General features: G+C 41.3%; 1 protein-coding gene across 4 annotated transcripts in view; it reads right to left on the bottom strand.

Annotated features, from left to right (window-relative positions):
* Positions 1-22167, bottom strand: part of ORC5 (origin recognition complex subunit 5) — a 287421-nt gene that overhangs the window by 230552 nt on the left and 34702 nt on the right. For 2 of the 4 annotated variants that reach the window (XM_085653959.1, XM_085653955.1), the window contains 2 exons: positions 19464-19664; positions 6061-6135 (listed from right to left, as the gene is read on the bottom strand). In XM_085653959.1, the coding sequence (XP_085510085.1) occupies positions 6061-6135; positions 19464-19664 (276 nt within the window). The remainder of the gene's footprint in view (positions 1-6060; positions 6136-19463; positions 19665-22167) is intronic. The other 2 variants (XM_085653960.1, XM_085653956.1) reach the window with 1 other exon arrangement.

The raw sequence follows: 22167 nt of genomic DNA on the forward strand, positions 1-22167 counted from the left end.
ACTGTATTAACTACATTTTAACAACAGTTCATTTAGAGATAATTCCCTATACCACTTCCCCTTTATTTTATCATTTATATTTATGTATGGGGAGAGCTAGGAATTTAAAATTACACACCCCTGGCATGGCTCACTCTGTATACGGTGGATACTAAAAGCTTTTCATTTACAGGAATCCAATATGGAATATCCCGATATGGTATCTCAAGATTCTCATTCATCGTCCTCCTGCGCCTCTACAATTTCTTCTAAACAAGTCTCTAAAATACCAACCACAACTTAGCTAACAGCAAACAAAAAGGCCCAAAAATATCCTCCTTCACCTTTTAAATCTATTTCCTATTAGAGAATGGATAACAAATGGTCTCCGATGGAAAATAGAGTTGCGAACATAAAACATAAGAGGCTTTCTATTCAAGATACTGGTCACGATGTTACGCACCTTAAAGCGGTAGTCTCATATCTCGAGAAAGTTACAGATGTCGAAAATCGGTATCAACGCAATAACCGTCACATTTATGGCCTTGCAGAGGAAACGGAGGGCTCTCAACCTATTTCCTTTATCCAAACTTTTCTTCCAAAAATTTTGCATAATGCCGAATCCGCTAAGCTTAACATACGTGTTCAGAGACTTAGTCATCGATCTCAACATGCCTCCTCATCACAAAAACCTCGGGTGTCTTAATATTTTCTTCTGGAATATCAGGATCTTCTCAGTTATCAAAGCAGCAAACTTTACTTGGTCAGGTAACCCATTATATTTTGTTCAAGATCTGGCCAAAGCTACAATAGACATACTGAAGAAATTTTTAGATATGCAACCTGCGTTACACGTTCCCTTGGAGCCACATTTGGTATTTTCCATCCGTGCTTCTTTAAAGTAACTTACAATAACAAAACAACGTAAAAAGATCCCTCGATGCAGCAGAAATGTATTGACAACTGCAGCATGGAAACAATGGACACTTCTAAATACCCTTTCACTTGAATGCTTCATATAACTTTTTATGTTTCACATTGTTGTTGCTGTATTTTTTTACGTCTAGGTTAACCTACCATTTAATTTCACGTTTTATTAGTCTTTTAATGGTACATCTTTAAGATAAACGTTATTATCTTTTTCTTCACTTCTTAGGTACCCTCTTAGTGTTGTGCCCAGCGGCTGCCTCTGGAGCCCGGTTGCCATCTTCCCTTTTGTGGTCGACTCACTCTCAATTATTCTGTTCTGACATTTGGTACGTGTTTTGTCTTATTTTGCTTCTGTCAACATACTGATTTCTTTTTCATGTTTTTTCTCCATCTGCATTTCCTTATCTTTCCTTCTATTTCCATACTCTAGGTTCTCTCTCTGCTTTATTTTATATTCTTCATCTTGCTCCTTCTCATTCAATGTGCTATATTTCTCCAAGTAATGCATGGTTTTATGTTTCAGTCATATTAAACAATTTACATAATTGTTATTCTTTACAATCACTATAATTCTGTATTCAGGACTTTTTATGCATTATTACTTGGAATGTAAAAGAGTTAGGCTCACGTATTAAATGACAAAAGAGTTCTTACTCATTTAGCCAAATGAAATGCTGATACTGCTTTTTTACAAGAAACTCATGTTACTGAATTGGAGACCAAAAAACTTGTTAGACGTTGCGTGGGATATGCATTTTCCTCACCAGGTAATGGGAAAAGTAATGGAGTTGTAATTCTGTGTATATAATCTTAGGCTGTTACTTTGTTATCACAAGAATCAGATCAATAAGGTGGATGGCTTCTTGTAAGATTACAAGTAAACAAAATACCAATATCTGGTTTTAATATATATGCACCCAAACATCCTGATAAAACATTTTGGCCCTCAATTACAGCCAAACTGATGTCAATTTCTGATGACTACTTAGTTTTTAGAGGGTATTGCAATCTGGTAACGGATCCTTTTTTAGATCGCTCCTACAAGTCTTCTTTTGTCCCTTCCTACATACACAAACAATTCACCACAGCCATCAAACAAAGATCTTTTGATTAATTCCTGGAAAATTTGCAACCCCCGTTTAAAAGAACATACTTTTTTCTCCCCTGTACATTCATCTCAGTCTAGGATGGATCACCTTTTTGTCTCTAAACCCTTATCTCAACAAGTCTTACGAGCCGAGACATGTACCATTTTAATTTCTGATCATGCACTGGTAATTCTATAACTCCTTCCCCTTCCCCCAAAGGGAAACGGTGGAGCTTCAATATTTCTCTTTTATTGGATACCTCTTTTATAACAGACTTTTTTGCTCTGAATGAATCTCTGGAGTTATGGCATTTCATTTGGGATACATTCAAAGCTGCTTCAAGATTTTCTCACTAAAAAGAAAATCAAATCAAAAAGGCACTAGATTTAATTAAACATTAATTTCTTAGAATAATCCTACTTCATATTCAAATCTAAGACTTGTTTAGATAATTTAATTAAGGCTAAATTTGATTTCAATAAACTCTCCACAGAAGAGGCCAACTCTTATTTCCTTAAATCTAGTTCCAGATACTATGGTGGTCAAAATAAAGCAGGTAAACTCTTAGGAAATTATCTTAAAATTATTACAGAGCGAACTAAAATAGAAACTGTTTTAAGAGATTATTCCATGCCTCTTTTTTAGAGACAATGATATCCTTAATGAATTTCCTAAAATATATAAACGCCAGAGTTAGATCCTCTTTAATCTGATGGTTTTCCTATTGAATTCTACCTCCATTTCTCTAAACAATGAATCCCTAAATTACATTGATTTTTTAACTTTTACTGCCTCCAATTCTGCTACTGGGACATTTTAAGAAGCCTTTTCATGCCATATACAAAAAGATAAAGATCTTAAGTTATGCAAAAATTATAGATTTCCTTAGTTAATTCTGATAAGATTTTTGCCAATATTCTGGCATTACGCCTTGATCCACTCCGCCCCAATTTAATTGGTCGTGAACAAGATGGTTTTGTTAAAGGTATACAACTCTAATAATACAAGGCTTTTCTTAGAAGTTCTGAGTAAATCTAAAGCTTAAACATTCTTTAGCAGCCATTTCCTTGGATGCTGAAAAAGCTTTTGATTGGATACACTGGAAATTTGTATTTTCTACACTTTAATGATTTGAGGTAAAGTTAACTACCTTATTCTCTTTTATATTCTTCACCTTCAAAAATCGGTATTTGTCAATGGCCTAATCTCCTCTCCATTTCTTTTACACAGAGGTGCACAATAAGGCTGTCCCCAATCACCACCTCTTTCCATTCTAGCTCTCGAACCTCTTCCATCTAAAGTGCAACAAAATAGTGCAATACAAGGATTCAAATATGGAGATAAACAAAATTAATTTTCAGGCTACGCGGATGATACTCATATGGCCTCTCCAGATTCTTCTTTACAACCCTTTTTAAACATAGCTTCCACTTTTGCCTTACTTTCAGGTTATAAACTTAACTGACAAATGTGAAATCATTTTACTAAACAAATGGTGCATCAAACACGATTTCCTTCCTTCAGGATGTCTTTGGAGCACAACAAAATTAAATATTTGGGCCTTTGGTTCACTACTTCTATAAAAGACACTATATCACTCAACACTACTACATTACTGTCTACTTTATCTAACCTTACTTCACGATGGAATCCGCCATTTCTCTCCTGGTGGGGTAGGTTAGATTCCATTAAGAGGTTAGTCCCAATCATGCTTTTCTAGCTTTCAGAAATTCCAATTAACTTTACCACCTCAACTTTAAAAAAAAAAAGTGTATTCTATTCTCACTGCATTCTTAAGGAATAATTTAAAGCATTGTATATCTTTGTACAAATTGCATAGGCAAAAGCAGCAAGGGGAGGGGGGAGGAAGTCTTATCAAAATGCTTTCTTTTTAAAACGGTGAATTCAATTTCATTTCCTTTATGGTCAGAATTGCAGTTATCTTTTATTCAATCTCTCACTTTTGCAGAATTTTTGTCCTTCAGTCAACGCCCTACTTCCTTATCTATTCCTGTTCTCAAAAATGCTTGCAGAATATTACGTCTATTTTATATTTCTTCTCTTTCACCTCTAAATTCCATCAGTGCTCGATCTGGTACAATACATTAATTAAAATTAATATTAAGCTATCTTTTGGAAAGTCTGGAGGGCTAAAGGTCTATTATGGACTCATCAACTGATACATAACCATGCACCTATCTTTTTTGCAAGCTCAATCCATCTTTCACTTCCCTCTTGCATATCAATACAAGTTTCAGTCACTGATCTCTCCTATCTCTACACCATACCTTTCACTTTACTGGTTACCCATTTCCCCTCTTCCCAATTCACTTATACTAACTTACTGCTAACTGCTTCTCATACATGTGTGTAGAGATAGATAGGACACACACACACACACCTTACCTCTCCGCCTGTTGATCGAAAAAAAAAAAAAAAAACCCTAGAATTACAATGGGAAGCAGATCTTCACACCTTTCCTATTCCTTTGTGGAACATAACATGGCTTAAATTTCGCAAGACATCTCGTGCTGCCAACACAACTCAAACATTCATTTTTAACCACCTTCTAATCACTCCAGTTTCTTTACACAAATTTGATAACGCCACTTCATTGTCTTGTTGGTCCTGTTCTGCATCAATTTCTGATATTAAACATTTTATTTGAATGTCCCAAAACTTATCAATGTTGGTTACAAGTGTGGAAACAAATTAACTATTTTCCATACACTTATACTATTCTCCTTTACTAAATGATTTTTAGGTTGTCTCTATGATTGGCATTATTGTACTTTTAATATACAAACTGTACACTTATTCATTGCTGTTCATTTCAACAGATTACTAAACATTGGAAGAATGCTCTGTAGATCTACTTTCAAGCATGGTGGTATGGTGCTGGCTATAATCATAAACTAGATCGAGCCTATACTGTCCCAATGTCTTACTACTAAACGAAAATCTCTGGTCTCCAGTAACCATTACTAGATTCCACAGTTGAGGACTTTCACACATCAACCCTTTTTTGATGAGGTATATAAACCTCCTTGAATATATTATTTTTCTTCTTAGAGCTTCCATACCAATTATATGTTCAGCTTTTTTGTTTCACTAATATGTACTCTTATGATTTTTGCAATTCCACTACTGTTTAGATTTATAGAAATTTCATTATATGAGAAGTGCTCTTATTTTTTGCTCAGTTTTCTTTTTCCCTACCCTTTTCATCCGGTTTTCTACATACAATTGCAAAAATGTTCCTGTTATCTTATTGTTCAAACGTCTTTAATGCATTGTTATTATAATACAAACTTGCTGTTCTTTCCCTTTTTCCTTCTTTAAAACATAACTTTTACAGCTTTTTTTTTTTTTTAAATGTTTTTATTTTACAGTTTTATATTGCGCAAACTTGACCCGAATTGGGTATCAGAGCGCTTTACTTAGCACCAGTTGCATTACATGAGGACACATTAATTTGTTAGGCACAGGGAGATTAAGTGATTTGCCCAGAATCACATGATGTTCAGCGTCATTGCAGAGACTCGAACCCCGTTCCCCAGATTCGAGGTCGACCGCCTACCAACAGGATGTTTGTTGTTTATACTAACTGTTACCCAGAATCCTGAGCTTTAATGAGACACCTCATTAGAAAGTAATGGGCCAAACAATTTTATTCAGACCTCACAAATCATATCATATAAAATGTTAGCTCACACACTCCTGCACCGCCATGTAAATGAGGACTCGTTACTGTGACAGTAAGGCAAAGATATGAGAAATTACTCGTTTTTTGCGAGTCTGTCATGGTAAAATGGTTTAAAGAGTTATTCTGACAGGACGAATCACAGTGCCTAGTGAATGTTCAGCCTGTAGAGTGCTATAAAACAAGCACTCTATAGTAAAACGTTGCTCTCTAAATTGCAATAGCGTTAGCACTAAGCCAGATTATCATTGTTCAAGATGGCAGACATCTTCACAAGTGGGGAAAGAGGACGTCAAAAGGGGATTATATTTCGACAGCAGTAGCAACCTTTTTAAACCACAGCAAAAAGACTTTACTTACCAGCTCCTGCAGCCTAAGAAACCCTGGAAGGAGGTTTGCCTCCATGTCCCTCAAATGCTCGGCTTTGTCCAGGACCTTCAAGTGAAACATTAAAAATTGCTCATTGTAAACCAGTTTATTAAAAGGATTAGGTTTAAAGCTCTATCAACAACGTATAGTACAATTGGTATTGTAACATAATCAAGTAGATTCACACCTTACCAACCATAAAAGGACAAACTACAAGTAATAAACCACTTTAAACAACAGCAGCAACACAGAACATGAATTGCATGTGGTATGTAGTGGAATTGTGTGTTGGATTGGATTAGAAAGTTGTGAAAGTTTGGGGTGCGACGGATTGGATTGGTGTAGTGGAATTTTGTGGGATGGTGTGCTGTGGAATTATATGGTTAGTAAATATGTGGTATTGAGTGTACAGGAATTAAGAAAAGTTGGATTGTGCGTTATGGAGTGTAATTATGTGGAATGGCATTTTGTTTTGTGTAGTGGTATGTAGTGGAGTTTAATTATATAGTGTGCTGTTGAATTTTGTGGCCCGATGTGGAATTGTGTGTTGTGGATTGTATATGGTGTGTTGTGAAATTGCGTTGAGTTGTATTATGCGGGTTGGCGTCGAATTAGGTTGTGCGGAATGCAAATGTCTGTAGTTGAATGGTGTGGTATGGAACTGTATGGATAGGTTTATCTGTTTGGTGACGAAAAAGAAGTGGGATTGTGTGCAATAGAGTGTAATTATGATGAATGGTGTGTTGGAGTGTTATGTAGTGGAATTATGTGGTGTGCGGTTTAATTTTATGGTACGATGTTGAATTATGTGTTGTAAATTGAATATGTGTGTACTATAACTGTTGTGGGGTGGAATAATTTTCTTTTAAATATGGGGTGTGGAATGGATTTGTGTGGAGGTGATTAGTGTGGCAATAAAGACTAGAATTGACTGCCAATACAAAAATACAAATTATAAATGTCATGTCGAAGAAGCCCTCCGCCGACCAACCAGACCGAGAACTTCAGACGCATCTCCCTGCTCTTCTTTCCCGCCAAAGTCATTGAGAAGGCCATCAACGCACAACTCTTGAAGTTCATCAAACCCAACCACGTCCTGGACATCTCCCAATCCATCCGACGAAGCAACCACAGCACCAAGCCGCCCTCCTTGCCACTACAGACGATGTCCGCTCCCTCCTTAACTGGGGAAAAGAGCAGCCCTCATCCTCCTGGCCACCTTCAACACAGTCTGCCACCGCACCCTAAGCATGAGACTCCACGACGCTGACATCTGCGACAAAGCCCTGTACTGGATCCGCTCCTTCCTCACCTGTCGAATACAGCAGGTCAGACTACCACCCTTCCTCTTGAGGAAATATGGATTTTTGTGATCAGTTATGTCCCCTATCCTAGACCCTAACGGCTCCATGTATAAGTTACAAGTACATGTATGTTCCCTCCAGTTCCAGTTATGAAGACGCAAACACATGTGCGTCCACCGTCAACATGTCCTCTTTCAGATCCGCCATGAATGGGCTGGATATTCCACTCCTAAGTACGAAAGGCCACCGGCTTTATATGGTCCATCTACTCCATTTTACAGTCCAGGCGAGTAGGCCCTGATTCTGCCATCAAGCCTTTTTTGCCTTCTACCTTTGACAGCTCCAGTCTGAGCTCGCATCTGTATCCATGAACTTTGTCCTACTCCTTGCGCGGCTAACGGTGCCTGACTCGGCCTGTCTGCCTGCCAAAAACTGTATTTCACCTTCAAGTTATCTGCTCTGCTCCTCATCCAATGCATTCCTGTCTAGTAGTTTAAATAAACATTCTTCCAGCTACCGAGCAAGAGGCCTGGCCTCACTGTCTTCGTGCAAGTAATTCATAGCCCCTGCTACTATGGAAGATTTCTGCTCCCTCGCATCTCATGTAGACACTTAGGCGCTTGTACACGCACTCACAGGCAGTATAGAATAGATTTCGTCCAAGAGACCTTCCTTTTGGATAACACAGTTCTTTAAACATAGGATACTAGATATGATTTAGGATTAGGTTGACCTGACCCTCCAGACTTTTGTCTCCGCATGTAGAGCTAACTGCCAAGTCTTCTCCACCCCCTAGTTGCACGTCAATCATACGTCATGCGGCGGCGCGCGCATCTCTGCCAAGTATTTCTGCTGACATTGCAAGATTCTCTTATGGATCCACCCATTTTTGACATCATATATGATGACGTTTTCTAGTTACGCATGCATATTTTAGTTTGTCTTATCAGCTGTTACGCCTATTGCATCTGTTTCACTGTAATGCCTTTTCTATAAAAATGATTACCTGTCAATAATGTATTGCCTTCACTTCCTGAACCTCCGTGGTGATGGAATATGATGCCTACAACTCGAGTTGTACAAGGAATAAAGCCCTTTCAGAACCTCTAATACCACGGATTCTGCCTCTCATTTTACTGAGTTATTCTTAAATGATTTCCGCATCAAAAATAGTACAGGTAATTAAATTATTTACCACATAAATTGGCGCCCGAATAGGGACACTTTCTCATCTCACGCGCCGGAGGTGCGTTGCAGGCCCGGTCTCCTGCCACAGCTGGACGGACAACAACGCGTACCCACAGGATTTCCTGTATCTCCCTCCGGCCAAGCGGGGGCGACTGAGGCTGCAAACAACACCCAGACGAGGCGGTGAGAAGTGCGAAGTATCCCGACCAGAGCCTAGCTGAGAGAGCAAGATCCGAGGTATACAGAGGCCCACCAGGTTCCGAAGTTCTGAGGTTCCGAAGTTCCGAAATTCCGAGTCGAGTCCAGTCCGGTCTATGGCAGTCCAGTTCAGTTCCGAGGCCTTCCGTTCCGAGCTACCCGGTGAGTACCATTGCCGGGGAGGCGTTCTGACGTGCACATAGGTTGTGCCGGTCAAGACGGGTTTGGGTACACAAATCCGGTCTGCACTGTTTCAGCAGTGTATCTGTACTGTTTAGCAGTATATCTAGTATGTCTAGTAGATAATTCAGTATCACCTAGTCAGTGTCAAGTATTATTCCAGTAACTAGTTTCCTGTTAGTTATCATTTTTTGTTAAATGTTAAAATGTTAAATGTTTTTAAATACGTTCTGCATATTGTGGTATGAATGACTGTTCATTATTGTGTTTATTGTATTAAGTGTGTTCAAGATTAGGTATCAGACCAGTTCTCAACATGCCACTCTTTTCGAAATTACGACAGATCAAAACTAGAAAAGGGGTACTCGAAGAAGCTGTTCCCATTCCTCCTAGGGACACTCCAGGGTACTTCATGTATCATAAACCTGGTCTAGACGCCGTATTATTTCTTGATTTATGGGTAGACTACACCAAGGAATTACCAGAAAGTCAGAGGTGGCCCGTAGCTGGGACCTGGGATGCAGATTGCATCATGAAAGTAGAAGAAGAATTATGGAAAAAGAAAGCTAGACAATCACAGAAAGATGCCATTGAATGATGGCGTAAAGAATCATATAGACGTACCGAAAAAGCGCTCAGGCAGGAAGAGAAAAGTAAGGAAAACTCAAATAAAGTCCGAGAAAATCTATTAATTAAGGAAGGTACCCGAGTAGAATCAGAACAAGTAGACAGACAAAGAAACGCCCTTATGAATGGTATGTACCCACTTCTGGCCGAAGGGTTACCTAAGGCTACTCCGGAAATACCAAAAGACTTGCCACCTCCATTGTTTCCGATAAAAGCACATCCCAAAGGACATCCCAGAACCGCAGAAGATGTTTTCCTTCCCTCCTACCTAGATGACGCAGCTCCCGAGTATGCTAATACCGTACCACATAGACCGCTTGCCGATGGTGCTCATCGCCAAGATCCTCCGTCTGTACCTACGCAACAACAAACTCCGACACACATTCCGACAAGCACTTCTGTTTCTACAGCTTTTCCTGCAACTACGGTTGCTGTCTCACATTCAACAAATCCTTTCACGTCCAGCACCCCAGACGGTGCTACAGGAGGTACGACAGACATTCTTTTTACGCCACCCAGGGGAAATAAATTTTCCCTCAGAGAATTAGCACACCAACGTACGCCCAAATTAGCAACTCCCGACATGCTTAAGGAACTTCTAGTAGATTGTGGATATGATCCTGTGCCCGGTAAACGAGACGAAATGATGCTGTCATCATTACGTATCCGACGAGCTGCAATATATTTAATGAAGCTACCAGGGATGACTACACATTTAGAAAATATATATCACTTTGTCCAGTCAGGGCGAGGTCCTGAAAGTATTAGCAGAGCCATGGAGTACCAGAAAGCGGAGGTACAGGGGCAACTGTTACGTTTCCTCATAAACTGTGTAATCAGAAATCAAGACCGGCCCGGGGTAAATCCGGAAGAAATGCGACAACTTGTCACATGGAGTCAGAATATATCAGAAGGGAGACATGATAGACAGTCATGTATAGTAGCTATGTATCGAAAGATCCGCAAAGAAATAGAACGAATACACGAAGAAAGATTAGCAGTAGACGAGCCTGAACAAGACGGAGAGGAGGGGGAAGAATTAGAACTGCCCACAGGACAGTTAGAAACAATGGCTTATGTAGGCAGAGGAAGATCTTGTAATAATACTAGATGCCTTAATGATCCGATACGTCCGACACGTCCAGATAATAACAGAAATTTCCAAACCCCTATAATAAATATAAGGTCTCCCGAACATTTGTTTCAAGCCGCTGACAAGTTACTCCGAGAACGAAGGGGGTATCATATACTCGATTCTATGGACGAACAAGAATTAGCCAGGTCAGCCGTTCAATGGGTTGACAGTCCCGGAAAATATAGTGATGATACACTAGCACATACGTTTTTGAACCTTACCCCAGACGAACAGCGCTTAGCTGGTATCTACATGATTCAACAACTCCTTATATTATATAAAGGCCAACACTCCGATCCTGGTCCTTTACCTGATATATTGACTGAATTACTCACGAATAAATGGAGAGGTTCAAATACTGATTTGATTAGGGAAATACTAGAATCCAGAAACCAGTACATTCTTTTTGTATGCCCAGAACATGTCTCACTGCCCATCAAGGAAAGAACGACGTATCATATGGACAGACAGAATCCCTTACGCGAAGTACACCCAATAAAGGGCGATGACAATCAATTTAAACGTGTATTTGTATACACACCCATATCTAAAATGGAATTATTAGAAATGAAGAAAGTGGTACCCAGTCATGACAAAGATCCAGCGGGATTCCACCGTGAAATTAAAGACATGTTGCTCATGGGAGAATATACCTATCCCGACATTATGAAAATATTAAAGGTATTAATGCCTGCGGGCATTTACGAAAAACTCAAAGAAAAAGATTGGGAGGTGGGAGACCAAAAGATAGATTGGACAGCATTGGAAACCGAAGAAACAGCTCGAGGCCCAGGTTCAGGGCTTGGGAACAAGACTAAATTGCTACCAGGTTTATTAGTGCATGTATTGCCACGTTTATTAACTACGAAAAAGGAAGACTGGGGTGCAATATCAGCCTGTAAACAAAAGCAAGATGAAGACACTAGTGATTTCTATGCCCGTTTCGAAAAAGGTTTTGGTATAAATAGTGGCATAAAAGCAAGTAGCGAATCATACCCACATCTGTTCGTGACAAAATTAGTTGAAAATTCCCTGCCCCAAGTTAAGAATAGAGTATTGAAATTCGAGAGTACCTGGCAAGGTAACACCCCGTCACAGATGTTACAAATGTTACAATACCATCACAATAGAATTAGAGAGGAACATGAACATGAACAAAGACGAATGAAAGACACGAAAATGAAAATACTTGTTGCCCAGTCAGTTCCAGCTGACGGTCATAAAAAGGGTATGACACAGTCCAGTGATTCAGCAGGTCCTGCGAAAGGGACATGCAACTATTGTAAACAACCAGGTCATTATATACACGATTGTCCAGTCTTAAAACATAATATCGCCACAGGTAAAACACAGGAAAGACCACGGCCACCTAGACAGGATCAGAACCAACAAGGAGTCCCTCAGCATGCACAGTCCATGCCAGCTCCACAACAGTCCATGCCAGCTCTACTACCGCAGCCTAATTCTACCACACAAGAAACGACACGACAGTTGTACCAGTATGCACAATATGACTATCCTAATTATCAACGATACGCATGAAACAGCCTAGAGAGGGAAGTTGGCTTACCCCTTATCGAGGTCCCTGTAGATCAAGAGGGACCTTATGTACATAGTGAACTATAAGGCCAAGATAGAAAATTTTTACTTGATACAGGGGCAAGCAGAACAACAATACGACGCAATGAAGTTCCAGGGGCACCCCTCTCAGGCTCACAGAATATTTCCCTTGGTTTTTCAGGAAAACCTATCATTAATGAAGTATCACAACCCCTTCCACTTACAATTGGTCCGTTGACACGAACTACAGATTTATTACTTACTAAATCATGTCCAGAAAACTTGTTAGGTATAAAAACATTGAAAGCTCTAGGAGCTGTAATATGTTGTTCCCCGGAAGGAGTAAGATTGTTTTTACGTGATTTCAAAGGGCACTATGTGTCCCGAGACATGGATCACCGACTACAGAATTTACCTACACACTTATGGGCACGAGGACCCACTGATGTTGGTTGCATGAACATTACTGACAGCTATTGACTCCGAAGCAACATTCTTTACTGTAATCGATCTCAAGAATGCTTTTTTCAGCGTCCCAATAGATCCGGAAAGCCAATACTTGTTCGGATTTAGTTTAAATGGGCGAAGTTTTAAATTCACACGCGCACCTCAAGGATTCACAGAAAGCCCCAGCATCTATAGCCAAGCATTGAAACGAGAACTTGACAGTATCCACATGCCAGTTAACACTGCTCTGTTTCAATATGTCGATGATCTACTGATCACTGCTCGAAGCGAACCTGAATGTGAAAAAGCATCACTGACGGTTTTACAGTTTCTGGCCGAAAAGGGGCACAAGGTGTCCCCTTCTAAGCTGCAATTTTGTGTCCAGCAAGTTGTTTACCTTGGGCACTCGCTGTCCAAGGAGGGAAGACAGCTTACACCCGATCGCATCCAGTTAATTGCTAACATGCCAATACCCAAGACACAAAAGGAGGTGCGGGCTTTTATAGGCCTCACTTCATACTGTAGGCAGTGGATCCCTCAATATGCATTTCTAGCAAAACCCCTCATTCAGTTGACAACACAGGAGGCGGCCATATCGACTGTCCTCCCTTGGACTCAGGAACATACACAAGCCTTTGAAAGCTTAAAGAAAGCTTTATGTCAAGCACCTGTTTTAGCAACACCATGTTACAGTAAACATTTTACACTCTTTGTTACAGAACGTGAAGGTACTGCCTTATCAGTACTCACACAGGAACAAGCAGGATCACACAAACCATGTGCCTATTTCTCTAGTACATTAGATCCCGTAGCTCAGGCTCTTCCTGCGTGCCTGAAATCAGTGGCAGCAACAGCTTTAGCAATCAGACAAAGCGATGCCATAGTATTAGGACATCCAGTGACAGTACAAGTACCACATGCAGTAGAGGTTCTTTTGAACCGAACACAAACACAACACTTGACTATAGCGAGACTTACCGGTTATGAATTGACATTGTTTCAGCCACACATAGAAATCAGACGTTGTAGTACATTAAATCCTGCCACACTTTTACCAGTAAACGGAACAGACCCACTAGCACATGATTGTAGTAAAGTTATTACTATCACGACGAAACCCAGACAAGACTTGACAGATGTCCCATTGGCGGATCCAGACCTGACGTTGTATGTAGACGGATCATGCATGAGAACAAGTACAGGAGAATTAGTAGCTGCTTATGCAGTCACAACAGATACTGAAGTCATTGAAACAAATTGCATAAATACCTTGTCAGCTCAAGCAGCAGAGCTCATCGCTCTGACACAAGCCTGTATCCAAGCCACAAATAAGAAAGTCAACATATACACAGATTCACGTTATGCATTCGGAGTTGTTCATGACTTCGGTGTGCTGTGGCGAGAGAGAGGTTACTTAACTTCTCACGGTGCCCACATTCAGCACGGACCTCTCATTCATGCCTTATTAGATGCAATTCATCTACCCACTGCAATATCGATTATGAAATGTAAAGCTCATACGAAAGTTACTGATATCATCTCTCAAGGCAATGATCTAGCTGACAGAACAGCTAAACAGACTGCTCAAACTCACACAACTGACATGACAAAGACAATAGTTCCGACACCAACATATTGCATGACAGTTAAGGATCCCGCTCTTGACGTAATTGACATACAGACACATGCTACACCAGATGAAATAAAGAAATGGACTGAATTAGGAGGGATCCAAACGGATCAAGGATGGACGACGAAGGAAAAATCTGCATGGTTTCTTCCCGACTCTATGGTCCAAGTTATCATTAATACAATACATAGTCCAGCGCACCTAGGAGAGAAAGCTATGCTAGACAGCATTCAACACATTTGGTTCAACAAACATTTACGAGCAGCAGCTAAACAGAAAGTCCGTACCTGTATGATATGTTGTCAGTTTAACCCAGGTAAAAGCATTCCCGTAGAACAGGGTGGATTTCAGCCTCCTGATCACCCTTTTGAAGTCCTCCAGATGGATTATATCCAGATGGAACGATGTCGAGGATTCAAATATGTTCTCGTAGTTGTCTGTGCTCTTTCTCGTTGGACAGAAGCCTACCCGGTTTCAGATTACACTGCCCCGACTACTGCCAAACAGTTAGTTCGAGAATTCTTCCCACGGTATGGTTTACCACGTGTTGTCTATTCAGATAACGGCCAGCCGTTCTCATCCGAACTGATGAAACACGTTTCACTTTTGTTAGGCTATCAATGGAAATTTCACTGTGTCCGACACCCCGAGGCAGCAGGTCTCGTGGAACGACATAATCAAACTCTGAAAATTAGATTGTCCAAAATATGTAGAGAAAAAGGTGTTGATTGGGTAGTAGCCTTACCAGTTGCACTCTTTTACATGAGAATGGTAGCACATTCTCGAACAGGGCTATCCCCGTATGAGGTGATCTTTGGTAGACCACCAAATATGTGGGGGACGCCTATACCTCGTAAAATAACTGATGTTGACTGTAATATGCTGACAGATTACCTGGCTTCCTTGATGTCTGCACTACAATCTTGTCGTTCACAGGTAGCTGCAGCCTTTCCCGATAACACCGAGGTGAAACCCCATGACGTAGTTCCCGGGGACCTGGTGTTGGTTCGAAACTTTGACCGAAAGACTCAGCTGGATCCTAGGTGGAAATCGCCTCAACTCGTACTGCTCACTACAAGGACAGCCGTGAAGAGCGAAGGCCGGAAAGGATGGTTACACTCAAGTCATATCAAGAAATTTCATGGACTACCTTCAGATGTGAACATTACGCCTTGCATTTCCTCACAGACTGATTCAAAACTCCCCTTGGTTGAACAATCCGATACCGAACTATTTAAACTAAAATTAAGGTCTAGCAAGTCAGACAATTTGATTGTTTAAGTCCTCTCCAAGGTGAATCGGTTGAATTTGTCTCTGACATGTATCCCCTAGACCTGAATAGAGAAAGTAATCGAAAGATGCAGTTGAAAAGACATGCGTACTGTAAATCACTGCGTAGTCATTGCACAGTGACATTATTGATTTTGTTTTTCTTAAGTCTTCTGATCATCGCTGCAAGTATACTGTTGCACATATATTATCCCATTTCTAAACATGCTTACAATGTTACTGTTGAACATTCCTTTAGTGACTTACCCCCACATGAGTTGTCCTATAGATTTGCGCTGCGCAATAACACTTTCATTAGCATGTTACATCATTCCCATCAAACCAGTAATGCTACCAATTGTTGGATATGTGGCCGACTCCCTCCCTATCAGAACTATAAGGGAATTCTGCCTCTCTTTCCATATCCGTTCACACACAATGGCTCCTGTGGAGCATGGTTTAGTTTAATTAATTCCTTAGATTCAAACTCAATAGTTTATCAAGATAATTGGGTATGGGGGAAACCTGAACCTAGTTTTACTCAAAGTCTGCTACCCTAACAAGGAGGGACTTCCCGAAAGAACAGGAACCGATCTAGAAAATGAAGTATATGGATTAGGTAATTTTACGCTCAATCTCATGATCCTGAATGTTGAATCCGAAGCTGCACCAATTCTGCCCGCTATGTCAGTATTTCCAGTTAAAGGTGAATTGTGCGTAAGAAAGAATGGTTCCATACATATGGGCCATAGTAAATGCACCACTGTAATAGAATTTAATGATCAAGGTAAATCTACATTTAGAGCTTCTCGCCATTCCTACTTCGTATGTGGTCAGACTGCATATACACGTCTGCCTTTAGATTGGGATGGTACCTGTTACATCGCATTCCTTTTGCCACCTGTTTTCCTAGCTCCTCCTGATTATCACAGAAATATTCAGTTAGTACACAATAGGGAACGGAGAGATCTCCCAATCGTCGATTACACTGAGACGGCATGGGAAAAGTATACAGATTTTAATAAAGGTCTCTTTCCATATATAGGTACAGTCACCAATAGTAAGCTGATACGTAGATTAACTAGGACCCTTGAAGCCGTAGTAAATGAAACTATTTCTGCCTTAGGCAACTTAACAGAGGAGCAGTCTGCGATGCGGATTGTTGTTCTTCAAAATAGTCTTGTCCTTGACGTCATCCTGGCCGATAGGGGCGGAGCTTGTAGGGTCATCGGATCAAGTTGCTGCGTATTCATCCCAGAAAATTCGCCATCTGTATATAAAGCTATAACTCGCCTTCATAAGATTGTAAGCCAGATACACCAGAATCCAGGCACCTGGACTTGGTCCGGTTGGTTTTGGAGTGTGTTGTCAGCCTGGGGATGGAAGGTCCTATCCTTCCTAGGTATTGGATTTCTCATACTATTCAGTTGCTGCTTATGCCTACAATGTGGACCAGCGATTTGTGGTCTGTGCGCCACTTCGTGTATTCCACCACCCAGTTTTCATTCAAGATTCCGGAAGAAGAAAGAAGAACAAATGATGCTATATGAACAGATCGATGGATTGATGAAGATTGATATCTCCTAAGGGTCAGCAGGGGACAAGGAGGGAATGAGGAAATATGGATTTTTGTGATCAGTTATGTCCCCTATCCTAGACCCTAACGGCTCCATGTATAAGTTACAAGTACATGTATGTTGCCTCCAGTTCCAGTTATGAAGACGCAAACACATGTGCGTCCACCGTCAACATGTCCTCTTTCAGATCCGCCATGAATGGGCTGGATATTCCACTCCTAAGTACGAAAGGCCACCGGCTTTATATGGTCCATCTACTCCATTTTACAGTCCAGGCGAGTAGGCCCTGATTCTGCCATCAAGCCTTTTTTGCCTTCTACCTTTGACAGCTCCAGTCTGAGCTCGCATCTGTATCCATGAACTTTGTCCTACTCCTTGCGCGGCTAACGGTGCCTGACTCGGCCTGTCTGCCTGCCAAAAACTGTATTTCACCTTCAAGTTATCTGCTCTGCTCCTCATCCAATGCATTCCTGTCTAGTAGTTTAAATAAACATTCTTCCAGCTACCGAGCAAGAGGCCTGGCCTCACTGTCTTCGTGCAAGTAATTCATAGCCCCTGCTACTATGGAAGATTTCTGCTCCCTCGCATCTCATGTAGACACTTAGGCGCTTGTACACGCACTCACAGGCAGTATAGAATAGATTTCGTCCAAGAGACCTTCCTTTTGGATAACACAGTTCTTTAAACATAGGATACTAGATATGATTTAGGATTAGGTTGACCTGACCCTCCAGACTTTTGTCTCCGCATGTAGAGCTAACTGCCAAGTCTTCTCCACCCCCTAGTTGCACGTCAATCATACGTCATGCGGCGGCGCGCGCATCTCTGCCAAGTATTTCTGCTGACATTGCAAGATTCTCTTATGGATCCACCCATTTTTGACATCATATATGATGACGTTTTCTAGTTACGCATGCATATTTTAGTTTGTCTTATCAGCTGTTACGCCTATTGCATCTGTTTCACTGTAATGCCTTTTCTATAAAAATGATTACCTGTCAATAATGTATTGCCTTCACTTCCTGAACCTCCGTGGTGATGGAATATGATGCCTACAACTCGAGTTGTACAAGGAATAAAGCCCTTTCAGAACCTCTAATACCACGGATTCTGCCTCTCATTTTACTGAGTTATTCTTAAATGATTTCCGCATCAAAAATAGTACAGGTAATTAAATTATTTACCACACTCTCAGAACACAGACAAGCTGCGGAGCACCCCAGGGATTATTCCTGAGCCCAGCACTCTTTACCGTCTATAAGGCCCCTCTCGCAGTCATCGTCAGGAATCAGGACTCAGTCTCCTACGCTGATGACACTCAGCTGATCCTCTCCCACACCAGCGAACCCACAGCCGCTAGAAAAGACTTCCACGACGAAATGAAGACCTTTGCCACCTGGATGAGAGAAAAGTTCCTCAAACTCAACTCGGACAAGACCGAAGTCTTCATACTGGGACCCACCCCCTCCACCTGGGATGACTCCTGGTGGCCCGCTGAACTGGGAACACCCCGCAAGGACCATGCACAAAACAATCATACTGGACTCCTCGCTCACAATGAACCGCCAGATCAACACTGTCTTCTCATCGTGCTTCCACACGTTTCGACTGCTTCAAAAGACCTTCAGATGGATCACCACCAAATCCAGAAAGACTGTCACCCACGCGCTCATCAGCAGCAGACTTGACAATGGCAAAGCGCTCTACGCTAGCATCACCCAGAAACTCCTGAGAAAACTACAGAAAGTTCAAAACACTGTAGCCAGATTGGTCCTCAACACCCTCTCCACCTCAGGCAAGCCCCGTTGCTGGTCTAATTCAGGCACGATCTCAAGACCTGGCTCTTCGACTGGACCCCAGCGTACAGACGGATCATCAGATCCCCCCCCCCCCCCCCCCACCCCCTTCAGCGCCGAGACACTCACCAGTGAGTATTCACGCTATATAAACCAGGATTGATTAATGCTCATTCTTCCAGAAGCCAACAAGGACGCAGCCAAACAACTAAATAGATCCTAAAAACAAAACCCGGAATGCATTTTATAATTTCCTAAATTGGCCACAGCTGTATTATTTAACAAAAGCCTAGCCAATTTACAAATAGGGGAGCAAAATGGAGAATACTGTTAATCATTGAGGAAAAACATTGTTTGGCAACAGCTAACATATTTTTACCCCTTGTAAGATCATTAGGCATAAGAAATGGGGAGGGGAGGGGGGTGGGGTGGGGAATATAATTAAGCCCAGTGCAATTTGTCTGAATAAAATGGAATACTTACAATGTACACGGTTTCGTGTTGTATATTTTGGTTTATTACTTGTTTAAAAAAACGTACGAAGTCATTCAAGGTGTCACAGCGCTCATAAGCGGAGTACTCATTTTCTGGTATTGGACAGTGGCCATGCAACTGATTCAAGATTTGCTCCAGAAGAAGTCTTGAAGTGAAGCATTCAACACAGTTCACAATGGCATGTGGAAGCTGAATGAGAAGGAGAAAAATGAAAGCATTTGATATTTTCCACTTTGTAAAGATTATACTAGATTTATAGGGATAAGAATACACAAGTTGATAACAAAATTTCTTCCATAAAATCACAGATGCAAAGCGTTAAAACAAATGACAAAGACAATGTTCTACACTACAATTTGAAAAAGGCAATATATAAAATGTAACAGCAGTGCCAAATACCCACTAGTGCCTCACTCTAGAGCAGATGCCTACACTTTAGGCATTGTGGATTACACACTTATCTAGAGCACAAAAAGCAGCCATGCGTCCCAGTAGGAAGCTGGGGATGGTATGTAGCCCAATGAGAGCCACCGACTTGGCTCACTAGGGCACGATGAACCGTACCCAATTATGAAGGAGCACTAAACCGAAAGGTAACAGAGGGAAAAGAGGGATGGAGGATCAGTGAATTCAGGCAATACTAGTGGCTGGTAGCATATGATTTTGTTTTTGTTGCTACCACCATTACAGGAAGCAAGGCACTGAAGCCTATGTACTGAAGGATCTGAGGGCAGTCCTATCGGGGCAGATACTAACCTCAAAAAATTAAAAGGGCATTGCAGATTCTGCGAGTTTATATTTTGCAACAGATTTGTCGGGGAAGATCAGCAATGTTTATCATTTTTTGGTCTATGAATTGAAAGAAAATCAACATTAAAACTGCTCACGATTAAAGTGAGCATTGTGGGATAAATAGTCTGGGGATCAGGACTGTCCATTGGTCAAAGATTGCTCCCTGGTGTCACAGTAGACATATACAGCTAGCTCTGTGGGGCAGGGCCTAGAGCCCGTTGCACACAGTGGAAAGCTAGGTACTGATGCACTGAGTAACAACAACAAAAGTACAATGTCCTATTCTTCGGGGTCAGAGGCTGTGCCCTACTCCTTTGGATGGGATGAGGCGGATTGCAGTAACATTAAAACGGCATAAACATTTTTTCGAAAAAGAGAAAAAAAAAAAAACAGAAAAAAAAAAAACTTACTGATATTTAGTGTTGGCTTTAATCATAGTAACATTTGTTCATAAAACCCTCACAAATCCCCATACAAAACTAAAGAGTGACATTACAGTTGCTATGCAAAACCTAAAATCACGGACATTCCCCAGTTACAGAAGGCAGTGTAAACAAGAACTCATACCCCGCAATATGCTGCCATGACACTAGTGATTAGATTGACAACTGCATATGAACACGAATCATGGGTGATATGGAGTGTGCGCACAAACCGCCGTATGGACATAAACCACTTAACACAGCCTTTCCCTGTACGTATTAGGAACTGAGACCAGACCAGGCTCTATATCTAGCCACTGTGTACATATAGCCCACTATGTATGGCCTTCAGCTGTTAGCAGCAAAGGTCGCAACCATGATCTGGCCTTTGGCCAGGCCATCTGCCTAGCCAGTGTGTGGAGTTAACGGACTGTATACAGACTTGGTCCCTGCTCGAGAGCTGGTCAGAGGGCCAGGAATGTTCTCTTCAAGTCCTTGGGTTTGGACACAGGGCCAGATCCGTGGCTTGCTCCTGCACTCAGCCACCCTAAGAACATAACCGAAAACTGACTGCCTTCGGCTATGTTTAATTGTCCTATTTTTTCCCCCCCCATTAACCACCAAAATCACAATTTTGCAGAACAGACAGTCTTGCACACTAGTGTGAGGTCTATGGCTACACTGTAGCTAGCCCCATTTCTCCAAAGCTTTGGTGAGGGCTCTGAGCATATGTGATCTCAGACTAATCAATCATCAACAGTGCCATGTGAGGTCACATTCATCGAACAGATTTTGCACAGAATATTGTAAATGCATTCATGGGTGTATATAAATGACATACTACTGCATTCAAAGTCTTAAAAGAAATAGAACATGATGCAAAGGTTTTTTTTTTCTTTTTTAATGAAAGAAAAAACTGGTCAGATTTTTTTTTTTTTTTTTAAAGTAAAAACGATTTTGCCAGAATTATGATAAAGAAGGATCAATTCTGGCGTTTGTTCCTAGGTCCCGTCAACATTGTCAAAGGGCCTCTTCTGGACAATACCAAGCCCTCGGTTTACCACAGATTTCCTTTCTCTCTCATTGCTGGCTGCTTATTCGATTGCTTTCCTCCCTCTTGTGTCTGTGGCTTCTACGCCAGCTTTTTGATTGCAGGGTTTGAATCCTTCCGCTGCTTACATTCAGGGAACTACTTTTTATTTTTGAACTACAAGGGAGTGAATGTGTTTTCTTGCTCTCTCTCCTCATGTGCTGCTCCCCTCTCTGTCAACCCTACGCTTTCTGTGTTATTACAGCCCGACTCATCCGTTGGCCCCATTCCTCCCCTTTCAATTTTTCTTTGAATCCCTTCTATAAGTTTCTTCTTGTTAGGTCTCGCCTAGCGTTGCAGCGCGAATGCGCTGCCATCGCTTTGCGAGACATGCAGTATATACTGTAGTGTGGAAGCTCCGCCCACTGGCTTTGGTCTTAAATGCTGC

Source organism: Triturus cristatus, chromosome 4_1, assembly GCF_964204655.1.
Source record: "Triturus cristatus chromosome 4_1, aTriCri1.1, whole genome shotgun sequence".
Classification (NCBI taxonomy): Eukaryota; Metazoa; Chordata; class Amphibia; order Caudata; family Salamandridae; genus Triturus; species Triturus cristatus.